The 19,161-nt window shown below is 37.4% G+C and overlaps 1 protein-coding gene and 1 long non-coding RNA gene across 2 annotated transcripts in view; one reads left to right on the forward strand and one right to left on the reverse strand.

The window, feature by feature from the left end:
• The first annotated feature begins 916 nt into the window (after nt 1–916).
• LOC133614514 (uncharacterized) lies at nt 917–14,100 on the forward strand. Its single transcript, XR_009816589.1, has 4 exons — nt 917–1,332; nt 6,278–6,363; nt 10,325–10,388; nt 13,467–14,100. It is a non-coding gene; the product is annotated as an uncharacterized lncRNA (long non-coding RNA).
• The window catches only part of frem2b (FRAS1 related extracellular matrix 2b), a 230,062-nt gene continuing 223,752 nt past the window's right edge, over nt 12,852–19,161 (reverse strand). The window contains exons 21-24 of the mRNA XM_061972514.1: nt 16,104–16,230; nt 15,826–16,013; nt 15,617–15,763; nt 12,852–13,970 (exon numbers count right to left, since the gene is read on the reverse strand). Of these exons, the coding sequence (XP_061828498.1) occupies nt 13,473–13,970; nt 15,617–15,763; nt 15,826–16,013; nt 16,104–16,230 (960 nt within the window). The 3' untranslated portion in view covers nt 12,852–13,472. The remainder of the gene's footprint in view (nt 13,971–15,616; nt 15,764–15,825; nt 16,014–16,103; nt 16,231–19,161) is intronic.

Consider the following 19,161-nt stretch of genomic DNA (forward strand, 5'->3'; position numbering starts at 1 on the left):
AGCTTGCACTAATGCAGTGACCAAATATGCCCGATTAGCACTCCACACAAGTCAATAACATCAACAAAACTCACCTTTGTGCATTCACACACAACGTTAAAAGTTTGGTGGACAAAATGAGATAGAAAAAGAAGTGCCATAAAACACGTACTAGAAAGTCAGAGAAAGTTATACATGTAAACAAACTACGGTGAGTTCAAGGACCGCCAAAATTAGTAGGACAAAACGGCGCTCGCCAAATACTCGAATCAGTGAAGCATGTTTAATAGGGATGTCCGATAATGGCTTTTTGCCGATATCCGATATTTCGATATTGTCCAACTCTTTAATTACCGATACCGATATCAACCGACATATACAGTCGTGGAATTAACACATTATTATGCCTAATTTGGACAACCAGGTATGGTGAAGATAAGGTACTTTAAAAAATGTTTTAATAAAATAAGATAAATAAATTAAAAACATTTTCTTGAATAAAAAAGAAAGTAAAACAATATAAAAACAGTTACATAGAAACTAGTAATTAATGAAAATGAGTCAAATTAACTGTTAAAGGTTAGTACTATTATTGGACCAGCAGCACGCACAATCATGTGTGCTTACGGACTGTATCCCTTGCAGACTGTATTGATATATATTGATATATAATGTAGGAACCACAATATTAATAACAGAAAGAAACAACTTTGTGTGAATGGGGGAGGGTTTTTGGGGGGTTGGTGCACTAATTGTAAGTGTATCTTGTGTTTTTTATGTTGATTTAATAAAAAAAATAAAAATTAATAAAACAATTTAAAAAACGATACCGATAATTTCCGATATTACATTTTAACACATTTATCGGCAGGCCGATATTATCGGACATCTCTAATGTTTAATATAAACAATGTGATTTATAACAATTAGGGAGGTTTGTGTCATGTTTGTCCTCCTACAGAAACCATATTAAAACAAAAAATATATTTTTTCCCCTCATCTTTTTCCATTTTTCATACATTTTTGAAAAAGCTCCAGAGAGCCACTAGGGCGGCGCTAAAGAGCCGCGGGTTGCCGACCCCCGGTATATACCAACATAGTCTGTAACTTACGTAGTCACCCTGAGGATACACACTCCGGTACAGTAGGTGGCGGTATGCATGCGCCTATAACGTTGGTTGCCACCCGCCATTAAATCGAAAAAGAAGAAAAAAGAAGTTTCAGCGGGCTTCCTGTTTAACATGTGCTGTTTGACATTTGAGTCGTTGTAAATGTTCTAAAGTGACGACGCCACGGATGAAGATGGAAGTGCTTTTCCGAGCATGGACTCTACAACAGTTGCAGTGTTGAAAGGTAACGCTAACTTGCTTTTATAAACATGATAATTAAAAAAAAAACTGGGCTTTTAGCTAGGCTGATATAGTGAAATCCCAAAAAGAGGACACATATATGCGTGCCAAGGCGGGCAGCACGCCAAGGCCGGGACAAGGTGAAAATTTGCCAATGATACTCCAACTTGCTTTATAAATAATATATTTATTTGAATAAAGCATTTTTTCTCTTCTGTTGACTGCAGTGTTGGCGTCAAGTCATACAAATGGGGTCCCACAGTCAGTGCCGGCCCAAGCCTCCATGGGGCCCTAAGCAAAATTTGATTTTGGGGCCCTCTATTTCTGCCAATAATATATAAATAATATATAAACTCATTGCGGCTCTGGCAGTGTTTACATTATCCTATTGTCAGCCTGGCATGTCTTTACAAATGACATGTCATTTATAAAGATATGGGGGTGGCCCAGTTAAGAACATAAATAATACCAATGAATGAACGAATGATGTCCAGAGTGCCACATATGGTTCCTAATCTTAAAATGTAGAAAACATTCAGCTACAAGAGTGGCCTGGGGTTGAACAGTCCAAGTGATAAAGCTTTGTATTTACAGTAAAAGTGTCATCTTGTCTCATCAGTCTTGTACATATTAGTCTTTAATTACTAGTTTATATTTTTAGTTAATTGTTCATATTTAATGTTTACTTTGTACAAAAAGAGCGCAGTCTACTGATGTTAAATTCCATGTGTGTTAAACATAACTGGACAATAAAGCTGATTCTGATTGACTTTATTATTTTTGGTAACAAAAACCTGAAACAGCAATGTGCAAAAATGTTGACCTAAAATTGTGTTTTTGTACAATAATATATCTTTGATCATTTAGAAATCATCAGTCAGACTCGTACAAGCAAAAAATAAAAAAAATAAATTTTTTGTTAATTGCTTTTGGGGGCCCCCTGGTGGCCGCGGGGCCCTAAGCAAGCGCTTAGTACGCTTATGCCTTGGGCCGGCTCTGCCCACAGTAAATTTTTGGGGCCCCACTTTTTTGTAAGCGTTTTGAAAACAAATGATAAACGTACGCATTATCCTGTTATATCTCACATTCTATATTGTGTTTTGGAAAAAGGTTGTCATAAACGTTATTTAATTCATTTAAAAAAATAATAAAAAAAGAAAACACATGTGTATACATATGTAAATGTATTCAGTTATAAACATACATTCACTTTCTTCTTTCCTTCATGGATCTAAACTTTGCCGCTGGCGGTAGTTTTTTCTATGTTTTTATTTAATAAGTTGTAGGTGTACTAAAAAATTGGCCCTAGTGTGTGAATGTGAGTGTGAATGTTGTCTGTCTATCTGTGTTGGCCCTGCGATGAGGTAGCGACTTGTCCAGGGTGTACCTCGCCTTCCGCCCGATTGTAGCTGAGATAGGCTCCAGCACCCCCCGCGACCCCGAAGGGAATAAGCGGTAGGAAATGGATGGATGTATAAAAGTGTAAAAAGTGTTTTGCTTCAGTCATACCCGATTGTAGCTGAGATAGGCTCCAGCGCCCCCCGCGACCCCAAAGTGAATAAGCGGTAGAAAATGGATGGATGGATGAAATGATAATGGTGTGCCAGGGCATACATACATTTTATATTTAATGCTTAAATCTCTGGAGTCTACATCAACTTCACATCCATCCCTCATTTCAAAATGTTTTATTTTTTTATTTTTTTTGTTTGTTTGTTTTCCGCCCATTTTGTCAAACAAAACTATGTTTTTAATGGCAAAATCTTCCACCAAAAATATTTTTCATATTGGAATATTTGATGTGAAGTAATGGGAACCTTGGATAGGTCAATAATTCATAATAACATTGATTTTGATTCAATATTATGTTTTGAGCAATGACAGTTTGAAAGAAAAAAACAGCTTTGTTTTATTAGTCAACATTGCAACTTTTTCTAAATTACAGTTTACCTTTAAGCTTTTTTATTTCACTTTTGTTTATTTTAATAGTATTTTTAGAATGTGCCGTGGGCCTTTAAAACATTAGCTGTGGGCCGCTAATGGCCTTCGGGGTACACTTTTGACACCTCTGCTATAGATAATAAAACATTTAATCTGATAAATCTATGGATAAAAAGCAGAGCCTGGTGACGCATGCGCGTTTATCATAACTGTCTCGCTCTCGCTCTCTCTGTCTCTGCCCCTCCCTCACCAATGCTGCTGCACGCACAATTTTTGTTTTTAACCCCTTCTTAACCCTGAACGTACATTGAAAATACACGCAACCATAACTCAAAATGCCGGACATTTGAGGCATTTAAGAAACTCCGCCCGGACAGGCCCACAAAAGAGGACATGTCCGGGGAAAAGAGTACGTATGGTCAGTCTACTTTTAGCCAAACGTTGTCTAGAAACAGTTAAACTGTTAACTGACTTTCAATTTAGTATATTTTGAGTTGGCTAATGTTAGCATGGTTGATGCTGTAAATGGGGGTGGAGGCACAGTGTTCATTCGAACACTGCACAATAAAACACTGCTTTCTAAGGGTGTAACGGTACACAACAATTTCGGTTCGGTACGTACCTCGGTTTAGAGGTCACGGTTCGGTTCATTTTTGGTACAGTAAGAAAACAACAAAATATAAATTTTCTGGTTATTTATTTACCAAAATGTGTAAACAATGGTTTTATCCTTTTAACATTGCTCTAATATAGCTGAGTGTGAGATGGATGTGAGCCACCACTAGGCTGATCAGTGCAACAGCAGTAGGGGTGTAACGGTACACAAACATTTCGGTTCGGTACGTACCTTGGTTTAGAGGTCACTTTTCGGTACAGTAAGAAAACAACAAAATATAAATTTTTGGGTTATTTGTTTGCCAAATTTGTAAACAATGGCATAACATACATATACACACAGGGTCCATTGCCAGGGTTAATGTAGTCAACATGTATAAAATAAAAACTAAATAAGATAAGGCTCAGAATGGTTTCTTAACAAAACCTTTCTACATATAAAGTGCTTTTTTTGATTGATTAATTGAGACTTTTATTAGTAGATTGCACAGTACAGTACATATTCCGTACAATTGACCACTAAATGGTAACACCCCAATACGTTTTTCAACTTGTTAAGTCGGGGTCCACGTTAATCAACATTAAACTGCCTCAAGTTGTTGCTCAGATTAAATACAATGACAAAACTTTTTTCTACGTATAAAAAGTGCAACATTAGACAGTTTCAAGTCAACTCAGCCTCAGATTAACTCCCCCCCCCTCGCCCCAGCCTGGCTAATTTAGGATATGTGGGCTTATTGTTCTTCCACCATAGAAGTGGGTCAAAATCTAGTTTCTAATGCAATATGAACTTAAATCTGCTGCTATAAAAACATTTGTTATTGCTTTAGCCCTGCCTGACTCGCCGAGGAGAGGCTGCTTGAATGCGGTGGTGACGCTTCAAATGGGGGTAGCATGTTTGACGTGTTGTCAGAAGCAGCTGCTGAACAATGTCGGCAAACCTCCGTCCTCCATTGTTGTATCGTGCAGCCGAAGTGTTCCCAAACGGGAGACCTTAACGAGGCAGGAGGGTCTTCCAGCTCTGGCTTTTACATGTTGTCGTTGCTAGCATGCCGTGTGTTGTGCCTCGGTGTGCATTGTTTACACAACGTGCGGTACGCTACTTAATATGCCCTTGTGGAAACTTTTTGGGTACACCTCCGAACTGAACCTAAACCCCCGTACCAAAACGGTTCAATACAAATACACATACCGTTACACCCCTAAACAGCAGGTAGTCATGAATGCTAAGGATAACAATAACATACATATACACACAGGGTCCATTGCCAGGGTTCATGTGGTCAACATGTATAAAATAACAACAAAATAAGATGAGGCTCAGAATTGGTTACTTAACAAAACCTTTCTACATATAAAGAGCAACATTTCCACATATAAAGTGCAACATTAAACTTATTCAAGTTGTTGCTCAGATTAAATAAAATGACAAAACTTTTCTTCTACATACAAAAAGTGCCACATTAAACAGTTTCAAGTCAACTCAGCCTCAGATTAACTTTTCTTTTTCACCCTCAGCCTTTAACCCTGGTGACTTTCCCTCAATCTTCATGTTTTTTGCCAGAAAAATCAGTTAATCCACATTGTCTGCAGAAAGAGCAGACCTGCTTGCATTTAAAATGTCTCCAGCTGTGGAAAATAGCCTTTTGCTGGGCAAGGAGGTAGCAGGTGTGGCGAGGTAGTGCCTGGCTAACATGGCAGTAAGAGGATATGTGGGCTCATTGTTCTTCCACCATAGAAGTGGGTCAAAATCTAGTTTTTAATGCAATATGGACTTAAATCTGCTGCTATAAAAACACCAACGGCATTTGTTATTGCTTTAGCCCTGCCTGACTCGCCAAGGAGAGGCTGCTTAAATGCGGTGGGGAGCTGTGTTTGTTCGTCTTTCTCTTCGTTGAAGCGATGTTCACTTGGGGGTGGTGTTGCTTCAAAATGTCGGCAAACCGCTGTCGCTTTGTCCAACTCTCGTCCTCCATTGTTGTATCGCACCGCGAAGCCGAAGTGTTCCCAAACGGGAGATCTTAACGAGGCAAGAGGGTCTTCCAGCTTTGGCTTTTGCATGTAGTAGTAGTCCGGTCGTTGTGCCTCGGTGTGCATTGTTTGCACAACGTGCGGTGCGCTACTTCATATGTCCTTGTGGAAACCCGTTCGGTGCACCTCCATTCCGAACCGAACCTCCCCGTACCGAAACGGTTCAATACAAATACACGTACCGTTACACCCTTAGTGCTTTCTGACATTAGTCATATTAGTGGAAATGGCAGGCAGACTTTACCTAAAAGGTAGATACCTATTCCTGTGTAAGATGTGCTTTTGTGCTGCCACCACTGACTTAACAATCAGGTTATGACCTTATATTGTATATTTACATTGTGAATGTATGTGTTTTTCAGCTGCTAATATTAGCACGGAGATGCTTTGATCTCGGAAAGATCATCACTATCTGGAGGCAGTTCTCCAGAGGCTGAACATGTGGATGGTAAGAGCACATACTGAGATTATGTTTGTATTAAAACTACTAAAATACATTTTTTTATTGTTTTACTTTAAATGAACACGTGGAGTTATGTACTTAACGAAAAATGTGATATAATGAAAACATATTTTATATTCTCCTTCCTTCAAAATAGCCACCCTTTGCTCTGATTACTGCTTTGCACACTCTTGGCATTCTCTGGATGAGCTTCAAGCACACTTGTGAAGTGAAAACCGTTTCAGGTGACTACCTCTTGAAGCTCATTGAGAGAATGCCAAGAGTAATCACGGCAAAGGATGGCTATTTTGAAAAACTCCACATGTGTTCATTCATAGTTCTGACGCCTTCAGTGACAATCTACAATGCAAATAGTCATGAAAATTAAGAAAACGTATTGAATGAGTAGGTGTGTCCAAACTTTTAGCCTGTACTATATATAACCTGTTATTTGCGCACTATTGACAAGTCATGTACCGAAAAAAGACTTTGATCACTGAAAACCGCGCTATCGAAACTGGATGTAAACAAAACCTATGGCATTGTCTGGAGCGTTGTCAGCATGTCTGTGATGTGGATGTGATTTTTATATGTATTGCAAATATACCGGCGGACAGCCATCTAGAAAATGTGTAAATATTAAAAGGACAGTGGCGGCTTTTAGAAAGCGAAATCTAGAGCAACAGCGCCAAGCAAGTGTGATGTCATGCTCGCTGCAGCTAGCCTCTTTTGTCAGGGACATCGAGGGACAGAAGTTAAGAGTCTCTAAACACGAGTACATTTTATAACAACACCAGAAGAAAATGCTAGATTTGTTGCTAGTTGTTTTAAAAAACATTTTTTTAAAGTCATAAAATGTCTCTTAAGTACTTTGTACAAAAACAGCAACAATTGAAAATATGGAAAGACTATACAAATATGTTAATACTAATTAATAAAATCAGATTTGTTTTAAAGGTATGCATCCTTTTTTTTTTTTTTTTTTTTCATTTTTAAAGAAAATCATAAACTGTTTTTTTCGGACTATAAGTCGCAGTTTTTTTCATTGTTTGGCCGGGGGTGCGACTTATACTCAGGAGCGACTTATGTGTGAAATTATTAACACATTACCGTAAAATATCAAATAATATTATTTAGCTCATTCACGTAAGAGACTAGACGTATAAGATTTCATGGGATTTAGCGATTAGGAGTGACAGATTGTTTGGTAAACGTATAGCATGTTCTATATGTTATAGTTATTTGAATGACTCTTACCATAATATGTTACGTTAACATACCAGTTGGTTATTTATGCCTCATATAACGTACACTTATTCAGCCTGTTGTTCACTATTCTTTATTTATTTTAAATTGCCTTTCAAATGTCTATTCTTGGTGTTGGGCTTTATCAAATAAATGTCGCCAAAAAATGTGACTTATACTCGAGTGCGATTTATGTTTTTTTCCTTCTTTATTATGCATTTTCAGCCGGAGCGAATTATAGTCCGAAAAATACGGTAATAGCAAATGACTTTGACGTCATGGTGACCCCGCCCATAACCACACCCCCACCGCCACAGGTATCTTGGCATTATAATTCGGGCATCTGGTCAGGATGCCACCCGAACGCCTCCCGAGGGAAGTGTTTAGGGCACGTCCGACCGGTAGGAGGCCACGGGGCAGCCCCAGGACACGTTGGGAAGACTATGTCTCCCGGTTGCCCTGGGAACGCTTCGGGATCCCCAGGAGGAGCTGGACGAAGTGGCTGGGGAGAGGGAAGTCTGGGCTTCTATGCTTAGGCTGCTGCCCCCGTGACCCGACATCGGATAAGCGGAGGAAAATGGATGGATGGATGGATACTAACCGTTGGGAGTTTTACAACGGCTGCCGTTACTACCGTTTATTTGTGGTGTAGCGCAATCGCCCACAGCTGCGAAAGAGTGACCGCTCTCGTAACCCGTAACAACGCTTACACGCAGCGATTATCGAGACTGGCAAACTCATCCATCGTCCGGTTGATTGATTTATCGAATACTGTTATACCAACCTTTATACAAGCAGAGATCTAAATCTTAAACACTTAAAAAATGAGATAGAATTCCAAATGGAACGTGGGTGAACATAGTAAAAATGAGTATACTGCCAGCAGTTAATTATAAACTGAAAATGATGCCTGTCCTAATTAATAAGTCGGTTTAAGAAAATACATACAATGATATCACGTTTAATATGGTGTGGAAAGAAGACCAGATGTTCATACTTAAGGTTGTCTTGTACACAAGATAAAGGAGGACTACAATTACCAAACTTCTTACATTATTATATCTTCTTCGGTTGTGAACAAGCCAGCCACTTATTTCATTCTTCTGCAGATAAGAACTGGATCAACATAGAAAAAAAATCTGTTAATGAATTGATGTGGGGAGTTTAAAAAATACCTAATGAATTGAGGCAGATTCTAAAACTGTGTCAGAAAATACTTGGAATCAACCCAATTAGATCTGTGAATCAACCGCTTTGGTACAATCCTAATATCATTAATAAAAATGTGGTTAAATGGACAACATGAAAAGACAGAGGTGTTACTAAACCTCATCATATTATTAATAAAAACTCTTAAACCGTTCATTGATTTAGTTGATCAATATAATGTACCCAGAAATCATTTTTTAAATTGTATCTCTTTAAAACAGGCTGTAAATAAATGCATATAATATGAAAGTATGTCTTTAAATAGCCATGAACTGGAAGATGCACTTTTTAATCAAGATCAATTAAGAAATTAATTAAACTATTTTATGGAATAATAAATGAACACCATACGAGAAATGCAAATGATGCATGTGTTCGGAAATGGATGATGGACTTAAACATTTGAGATGAAAGAGACATATCATGGAATGATATTTGGAAAAATGCCAATAAGCCCTTTAGAAGCATTAAAGATGAGCTGACTCAATTTAAGATATTGAATAAATTGTATTTTACATCTTCTCAGCTGTTTAAAATTGGTGTAGTAGATAGCAAGTTATGTATGAAGTGTCGGGCAGCCGAGGCAACTCTTGTTCATTTATTGTGGGAATGTCAGAGAATAAAAGAGTTATGGTTGAAAACAACAAAAGAAGCAATCTCATTCCTTAATATAAATATCCCAAGGACACTGCAAACTTGTATTCTTGGGGATCTCCATCAATTTAGTAACGTGTCATCAGAGTAAAAATGCATTTCTTTCAATATGCATAATAACAAAAAGGGTAATATTTAAAAAATGGATAGATGTTGATAGTCCAACGCATATTGACTGGTACACACAAGCTATGGAGATGATATCAGTAGAAAAAACTGCATTTAGTTTCGATAATAATGAGTCATATATTGGAATATGGGATCCATTATTTACATTTGTTTTAACTATTAAATGAACCAAAAATATGACTTATTTTATCTTTGTGAAAATATTGGACAGTGTGTTGTCAAGCTTATGAGATGCAATGCAAGTGTAACACTACAATATTGTTCTTTTTTTTTTTTTTTTTAATAAATGTCTGTAATGATGATGTCAGAGGGATTTTTAATCACTATGGTGAAATTGTTACTAATATTGATACTGTTGATAATCATTTTTGTTTCGCCACTTTTAGATTGTTCTGTGTCAATTGCTCTGTTTATTGTTATTCTGAATGTTGCTGGGTCGGGTTTGGTTTTGGAATTGGATTGCATTATTATGGTATTGCCGTGTATTGTTTTGTTGGATTGATTAATTTAAAAATATAAATAAAATAAAATTAAAATAATTCCAAAAAAAAGAATACTGTTACGCTCAGGCCTAATAAAAAACGTTTTGCTTTTTCTTTGACTTCCTGTGTCTTCCACACAATACTAATTCCAACAGAAGAACTCTTCTACAAAACAGTAATATTCTTATTTTCCTGTTTACTGTTCGGCTCATTGATCTGAGTTTGTCTCCTGTTGACTTTATTTGCAGGTCGAATGTAGTGACTCCTTCAGTCCAGCAGATGGCGCCATTTTTCAAAAGAGCAACACAGCCAGTAAGTGTGCCACTTTCATAAATGCATACGGTCACAATAACCCCAACACCACCCTCAAAAACATGAAAGATCGTTTCTTTTTTTTCTTGAAAAATGATGTTTATTTTCAGACCAGTGGTCTACAGTACAGTTACTTCCTGCAAGTATGCTTTTTCAACAGCAGCCATTCCCAAACCATCCAAATTGTACACACATATATACGTACTATAGCTGTATATACAAACATTTGCATAAAAAGGTCAAGGGAACACAAAAACACAGACTCTTATGAATATTGACAAGCAAGGTGTTCATTTTAAAAAAAAACATTCAAAGTGGTTATGATATCAAAAATTGCATAGTTGTTCTTTTTCCCTTCAAAATAAAGCCCCAGAACGTATGACACTAAAGATGGCGCAGAATGAGGTAATCCAGTGGAATAAGAGGAGCTTGATTATTAAAATACATGAACAGCAGATGCAGAATTATTTCAAATCAACATTGAAGGCGATATACTGCAAGATTAACGCGACCATAAAATAAATAAATGAGCTGACGACTGGGTGAAAAGCAGTAATGCACTTTTGCCTCTTTCAAATCAGTAGTTTTTTTTTGTTTTTTCACAAAAACACCACCAAAAAAAAGCGCAGGAAATCAAAGTCTGCTATAGTTGCATGACACAAACAAAACAATTATTTGATCTCACGGCCAAAATACAAATAATGCACTTTTTTTTTTACACGTAGACGACGTGTCGCGCAGCACCTTTGGAAACATTAGCCACACTCGTGTTTGCCTTCTTGGACTGTGAGGCAGAAGAAGCGAACAAACGGCAACACAACACGAGTGAACACGTCTTCAAGTAGATTTCAGAACACAATCCAAGCTTTCGACGCACAAAATTAAAAAAAAGACACGATGTCATCAAATGCGAGGCACTTGCGAGAATTACACAGAAAGTATCAGGGGCACACGGAGAAGAAAAAGGAATACATGAAAAAAAGATTTATTTTAGAGTAAAAGGTCGCAATTTTTCTGGTAAAATCAAGTTTTTCTTTGAATAAAATTAAAATTTTGTTTCTTGTAAAAGCATGACTTACGACTAAGACGACAACTCTAAAAATCACCGTAAATTCCGGACTATAAGCCACAACTTTTTTCCTACACTTTGAATCCTGTGGCTTCTAAAACGGTGGGGCTAATTTATGGATATTTATTCGCTGACGGCCATAAAGCAAATGGTTTTCATTAAACACACTTTAACTTAACTTAACTTAACACTCACATTTGTGTGTTATTGTGCTATGGCGCCATCTTTTGGACGAGTTCGCTTACTGCAGGTGCTGAAAATTCTTGCTGTTTAAAGCTTTGAACCAGAAATATAAGTGCCGTTCAGTCTTCCAATCGTCCATAGCATTTCAACTTGTATGGATTCTTTATCAATCACCCCAAGTAATGTTTGTAAGTTTTACAATATAACTAAAACTGTTTAGAATGACTAAACTGTCCCATGTGTGATGTCCGTAGGAGTGTTTTCAGGCATATTTGTACATGCAATCGTAATGTAATGAAGCTAGAGTCGTTAGCATTAGCTAATATGCTAACACGTTTACGAGTGTCTGTGTTACTATTATTAACTTACAACGGCATTCTTTTTGTATTGTTTCAGTTTCGTAAATTCACCGAAACGTCACCGTGGAGTTATTGAGTCTGTTTAGCTGATTGGAGAGCTAGCTCCCGCAGCTAGTGGGTCCATGACGATGACTTATGTTTTGTTTGATCATCCGTTTTACTGCCATGTTACAGGCACTATATACAATTAAGGTATGTAAATACCTAATTTCACTACGAATATATCTGTGACTTATAGTCCGGTGCGACTAATATATGGGTAAAAAGATTCAAAAATGTAGTATGTGCGCTCTATGGTCCACAAAATACAATATTTTGCCTTACATTTGTTTGATCTTAATTTTTTTTAATTACAACTTTTTTTTACAATAACTTAAATATGTCTTATTGCAAGAAAATAGTGGCATTTTTAAATTAATGATTGCATTGATAACATTTTTCTTTTTTTTGTCAAAAAAAAAAATTATTTTGGTAATTAGGATTTAAAAAAATGTCAAAATTAATCTTTAAGTCATTTTTGGTGTGACATGACAACTTTATTCTAAAAAAAACAAAAACGTTTTATAATAGACATTTTTAAATTATAATTATATTTAATTGTGTAAAATGTTCTACTAAAGGTACGTTTTTTCATAGAATATTATGATTTTAGTTTCCTAATCTTCCTTATCTTTTTTCTGTAATGTCTTTCCTATTGTCTTACAATACTTCAGCTTTGCTTTTGTTAATGCAATATTATGAAATTTTTTGGGATTACTAGTAACTTTAAATTACAATTTACTCCCATTAAAATATTAATTTGTATAAAAATGTTTTATCTTCTAAAAATTAGGCTCTTTGTTTCTCAATATAAATCTATGTAGTATTATCAATTTATTGTAAAAATACTCAAATTTGATTTTGCTAAATATTTTACTAAATGTTTGTTTAGTGGGTGTGGCTAATGTACTGGTGCGCTCTATGGTCCGGAACATACAATATTTTGCCTTACATCTGTTTGATCTTTATTTTTTTAAATTCCAACTTTTTTTTTTTACAATAACTGTAATATGTCTTATTGCAAGAAAATAGTGGCATTTTAGAAAACAAATGTATTTTTAAATTAACTATTGCATGCGTAAGATAACATTTTTTTAGAGGAATTTCAACAAAACAGTCGCGCCAAGTCTTTTTGTCAAAAAAATTAATATTTTGGTAATTAGGACTTTAAAAAATGTCAAAATTAATCTAAGTCATTTTTGGTATGAAATGACAACTTTATTCAAAAAAACCTTTTATAATAAACATTTTTGATAAGGGTGATATTTAGTTGTAAAATTACAGTTACAAAAATTCTGTTTCTTAAGTTTTATGTTTTTCTCATAAGATGAACTTTTTCCCCTGGAAATTTTCAGCGAAGGTATTTTCCTTTTTTTTCTCTTCCATGCGCCCCGGGTGCTCCTGTGTGGCAAACCAACCTTCCCCGAGGACACATCAGACCTCAGAGCTGTCACCGAGGCCCCGCGTGGTCATCATGGGTTGGCTGCTAGCGGACGTCTTGGGCCCCTCCTTCTTCTCCCGCCGTGAGCGCAGCAGCGCCACCAGCAGGATGACGAGCAGCGCGGTGAGCAGCAGCCCCACCAGGACGCCGATGATGAGCACCAGGCCGTCGTCGTGTCCGTCCTCCTGGCTGTCCTGCTCTCGGGTGACAACCCCCCTGGTGAAGACCTCCCTGTCGGGCTGCGTCCTGTGCTGGCTGCCGAGGTCCAGCGCGATGTGGAGGATGTTGGTGCCGCGGTTGTTGTCCACGCCGATGTCCTCCGCCGCCTCAGGCACGTCGTGGGTGGACCTCTTGAGGTGACGACGAGCGTTTGGCGTGTGGCGGCTGAGGGCGTGGTACTCCAGGCTGCGTTTGCCTATCCCTCTGTTGGCGTTGTCGCGGGAACGCACGGTGTAGATGGTGTGGATGTACCATTCTCTACCTGCCGACACCTGCAGCAACGACGTGGACACTTCAACACAACTATCTGATGTTCATTTTGTCAAAGTACCTGGTTTTCTTTTTTACTTCCAACAGGATTACTTGTTGAATTGATCAAAAAAGACAAATATATTCTACTAAATTTTTCTCCACAGAATATTATGACTTTATTCTCCTAATCTTCCTTTTCTCAAATATAAAGGTTTTTGTTTTTTTTACAATATCACAGCTTTTTTTGTAAACACTATATTGTTACCCGTTTTGGGATTCCGAGTCTTGTAAAAGCATTTTTTAAAACAATTTAATTACCAGTTATTTCTGTTAAAATATTTATTTGCATACAATTTTTAAATATTCTAAAAATGAGGCTTTTTGTATCACAATATATATTTAACTAACAATTTATTTCTGGTAAGATAATATTTTTGCATAGAATTTTTTAATCCTAATTAAGCTTTTTGTCTCACAATATTACAGGAATATTATTTTAAATTAAATAAATCACAATATCCATGTAGTATTAACACTTTATTCTAAAAATACTACAACCAAATTTAATTTAGCAAAATATTCTACTAAATGCATTTTTTTTTTGCAAAATAGTATGACTTAAGTCTCCTAACCCTCCTCATCTCTGACTTTTTCTGTTTTGAAATATAAAAAACTTTTTCCCCCAATTGTCTTACAATACTAAAGCTTTTTTTTTTTTTTTACTTTGCCTTTATTAATGCAATATTCTGACCTTTTCTTTGAGGAATGCTAGTCTTGTAAAATCAGTTTTAGGTAACAATTTATTTCTAGTAAGATATTTATTTGCATACAATTTTTAAATCTTCTGGAAATGCGGCTTTTGTCTCACAAAATTACAGAACTGTTACGGTAAAATCACAATATCCACTTTGTTTTAAAAATATAATTATATTTAATTGTGTAAAATGTTCTACTAAAGGTACGTTTTTTCATAGAATATTATGATTTAAGTCTCCTAATCTTCCTTATCTTTTTTCTATTGTCAATTTTTTTTTTTTTATATGTCTTTCCTATTGTCTTACTTCAGCTTTGCTTTTGTTATTGCAATATTAATTAAATTACAATTTACTCCCGGTAAAATATTAATTTGTATAAAACATGTTTATCTTCTGAAAATGAGGCTCTTTGTTTCTCAATATAACAGTAATATAAATCTATGTAGTATTATCAATGTATTCTAAAAATACTCAAATTTGATTTGGCTAAATATTCTACTAGATGTTTGTTTTTTCACAGAATATTACGACAATATTCTCCTAATATCTGAGTTTCTTTTTAATAATGTATCATATTTTACTATTGTTATTGTTTTCATTACTGCAATATTATGACCTTTTGGGGATTAACATTTTTGTAAAATCAGTGTTTTAAGGAACAATTTATCTAATATTCTTTATTTGATCCTTTTCAGACTTTGACCACTTTCTTTAGTGACGCGAATTTAGTAAAAAAAAATTCTACTTTTTCTTCTGATTTATTCCCTCATAAGATTACAAATTGGATGATGACTATTTCCATAAAAATCCAGCAATACCACTTATCTTAAGGGTGAGTATTTGATGGAGCTGGTGTACCTAATGAAGTGTCCAGTGAGTGTAGGAAACGTCATGTGACTGCTTGATCTGACCTGGAAGAGGGCGGAGGACTCCATCTTGAAACCATCAGATCCGGGCTGCCTCACCAGCGCCAAAGCTGCGGGGTCATCGGCCGCCAGGAGGGCCTTGAAGGCCACGCTGCCAAAGGAAGTGGCCTGCGTCTCCGGCTGGGCTTTGTCCTACGAGACAACACTCTTAGCTTGACCCGGCGGCGAGGGTTGCGGCGACCGATTGAACTCACGATGATTTTGAATCTGTAGAGGAGCGAAGGGGCGTCGGCCAGGCAGCCAAACTCAAAATGTTCCGGGTTGTACTTTGGCACGTAGCCGTCAGCGCCCGTGCACAGGAACACTTTCTCGATGTTGCAGATGAAGGAGTCGCCCAAGTTCTGCACGGGGTCCACCATCACGCGGCCGTAAATGATGTCGCCTGGAAGGACACACATGCTGTTAACCACTATAATCAATTAATATTGCTTGGTGACTCTTTTATTTTTTGTGTGGGGGGTGTTTGGCGCACCTTGCGAGAAAGCCGTGTCGCTGGTCCGGCCGAAACCCATCGAGCCGTCAGAGAGCCAAAGAGACTTTTTGGAGAGCAGCATCATTTCTGTGTTGAGACTAAACTCAGCAGCGACAGGGTCGCTCACCTACAACACACACATTCACAACAAGCTCATGGAATTGATTCTGAATCGAATCGTTACCCCCATAAATCGAATTAAGTCGTGTGGTGCCCAAAGATTCACAGCCCCAACCTATATATATATACACACATCTTTAAAAAACATATATATATATACATACATATCCATCCATTTCTACCGCTTGTCCCTATACATATATATATACATACATATATATATACATACTAGAGATGCGCGGATAGGCAATTATTTCATCCGCAACCGCGTCAGAAAGTCGTCAACCATCCGCCATCCACCCGATGTAACGTTTGATCAGAACTGCATCCGCCCGCCATCCGCCCGTTGTTATATATCTAATATTAATAAAAAAATTAAAAAAAAGGGTGAAAACTACGCGAATTGCACCTTGTGCAGACAAGATTTTTCGATCGGACACGGAGGAATTAGCGATGTAAAAGACCACGTTGGGACAAAAAAACACAAGTCTAATGCCGTTGCTAGCGATACAAGTGGAAAACTTTCAACGTTTTTCGTCGCCCAAACAGATTCTTTGGATGTGATAAATGCCGAAGTTTTATTTACGGAGGCAATAATTGAGCATGGACTTCCAATCGCACTGGCTGATCACATGGGACAGTTAATAATGTAATGCAACCTTTAAAAATCATTACGCGGTGATCGCGATCCCAAAAATAAACTTTTCTTGCATGATAATGTCCAGAAAAATTCGCTTTATATTACTATAGAGTCCTTTTAACGAATGAGTTTGATGGTTTATCACAAACCTTAAATGAAAGAAGTCCTTTGTTCTCCTGCACCATGCATGCGCAATCCTGTCGGCTGTATTTCACAGCACGACATACTGTAAAAAGTGTTTATACTATTTATACTTTCAATTAACAAATTGAAGTCTTGTGAAAGGTTGACAGGATAACTGGCATTAACTGTCAAAATAATTTCAAACTATTGAAGTTAGCTTACAGAATAAACATGTCAATCAACCCATATGATTTTTGCTGTAATATTTTTGTTTTGAAAAGTCACTGTGACTGATAGAAAAGTGATGGTTTTAGCAACATTTTAACCTGTCTGAATGCTAATAGTCATTTTGCGTCGGGGGGCGAAGCCCTGAACCCTCCACCAGGACTTTGTCCTGGACCTACCGGGGCCTGCGGCCCTTGGACCCTGGCTACTAGGTTTTTCTGATTTAAAAGTTGGCAGGTATGGTGAGGTTATAAAGCTTTTGCCTGTTAAAGAAAGGAGAATGATCCAATGCACAGACATTCGCGTGCCACGCTGTCACGACCCAGACGCACACCAGTGCGCAATCATATGGGAGCCGCGCTGAGCGCACCTCCAAGCGCGTCTCGCTGCCGGCGACAGCCAGGTATGGGCCCACGCTCCAGCGCCATCCATTTTCAGGGCTAGTTGATTCGGCAGGTGGGTTGTTACACACTCCTTAGCGGGTTCCGACTTCCATGGCCACCGTCCTGCTCTCTATATCAACCAGGGTGAGCCCCACCCCTTTCATGAGCGCACTACGCGCGGAGTGACCCCTGTTACGCGCCCCCGGCAACAGGGGTGGCAAGCAGGTAAGCTGCGCGGGCGGAGCGCGCGGAGTGACCCATGTTACGAGCCCCCGGCCACGGGGGTGGCGGGCAGGTAAGCTGCTTACCTGCTGCGCGTGACGCCGGCCGCGGCGAAAGCGGACGAGGCGGGGTGTCGGTGCGGTGGGCGCGGTAGTGACCCTGGACGTGCGTCGGGCCCTTCTCGCGGATCGCCTCAGCTACGGCTCCCGGTGGGGCCCTCTCGGGGGAAGGGGCCTCGGTCCCGGACCCCGGCGAGGCGTCCCTTCTCCACTCCGTAAAAGTGTCCATCTCTTTTCTTTTTTTTTCTTCTGTTGTGGCATATGCAGCAGGTGCCTGCTCGTTTTTCGTATGTGGGTAACAACATTTAACTATGTATATATATTTCCGAATTGGTTTAACTGCCACCCGCAAAAAAAAAAAAAAAAAAAAAATTGATCCGCCCGACCCGACCTGCGAGCGGATAAAATCTTAGTTTTTTTAATTTCATCCGCCCGATCCGCGGATAATCCGCGGACTCCGCGGTTGTGTCCGCAAACCGCGCATCTCTAATACATACATACAAAAATATACATACATACATGTATACACATATACATATATATTATATGTGTGTATGTATACACACACATTATATATATAGAAATACATATATATATTCATATACAGTATATATGTATATAGATATGTTCATATATGTAGATATACATATATGTATTTAGACATACATATATGTATTTATACTTATTCATAAATACATACATACATATATATACATAGATATATAAATATATATACACATATATGTATACATATATATACATACATATATATATATACACATACATATATATATACACTTACACATATATGAATACATATATACATAGGCATACATATATATGCATACATATACTGTATACATACATATATACATACACACATATATACATACATAAATATATACATACATACATATATACACATATATACAGTACATACATACATGCATACATATATATGCATACATATACTGTATACATACATATATACATACACACATATATACATACATACATATATACACATATACATACATACATATATACACATATATACAGTACATACATACATACATACATACACATATATACAGTACATACATACATACATACATACATACATACATACATATATATACATGTACATATAAATACATACATACAGGTAAAAGCCAGTAAATTAGAATATTTTGAAAAACTTGATTTATTTCAGTAATTGCATTCAAAAGGTGTAACTTGTACATTATATTTATTCATTGCACACAGACTGATGCATTCAAATGTTT

This window comes from Nerophis lumbriciformis, linkage group LG17, assembly GCF_033978685.3.
Source record: "Nerophis lumbriciformis linkage group LG17, RoL_Nlum_v2.1, whole genome shotgun sequence".
Taxonomy (NCBI): Eukaryota; Metazoa; Chordata; class Actinopteri; order Syngnathiformes; family Syngnathidae; genus Nerophis; species Nerophis lumbriciformis.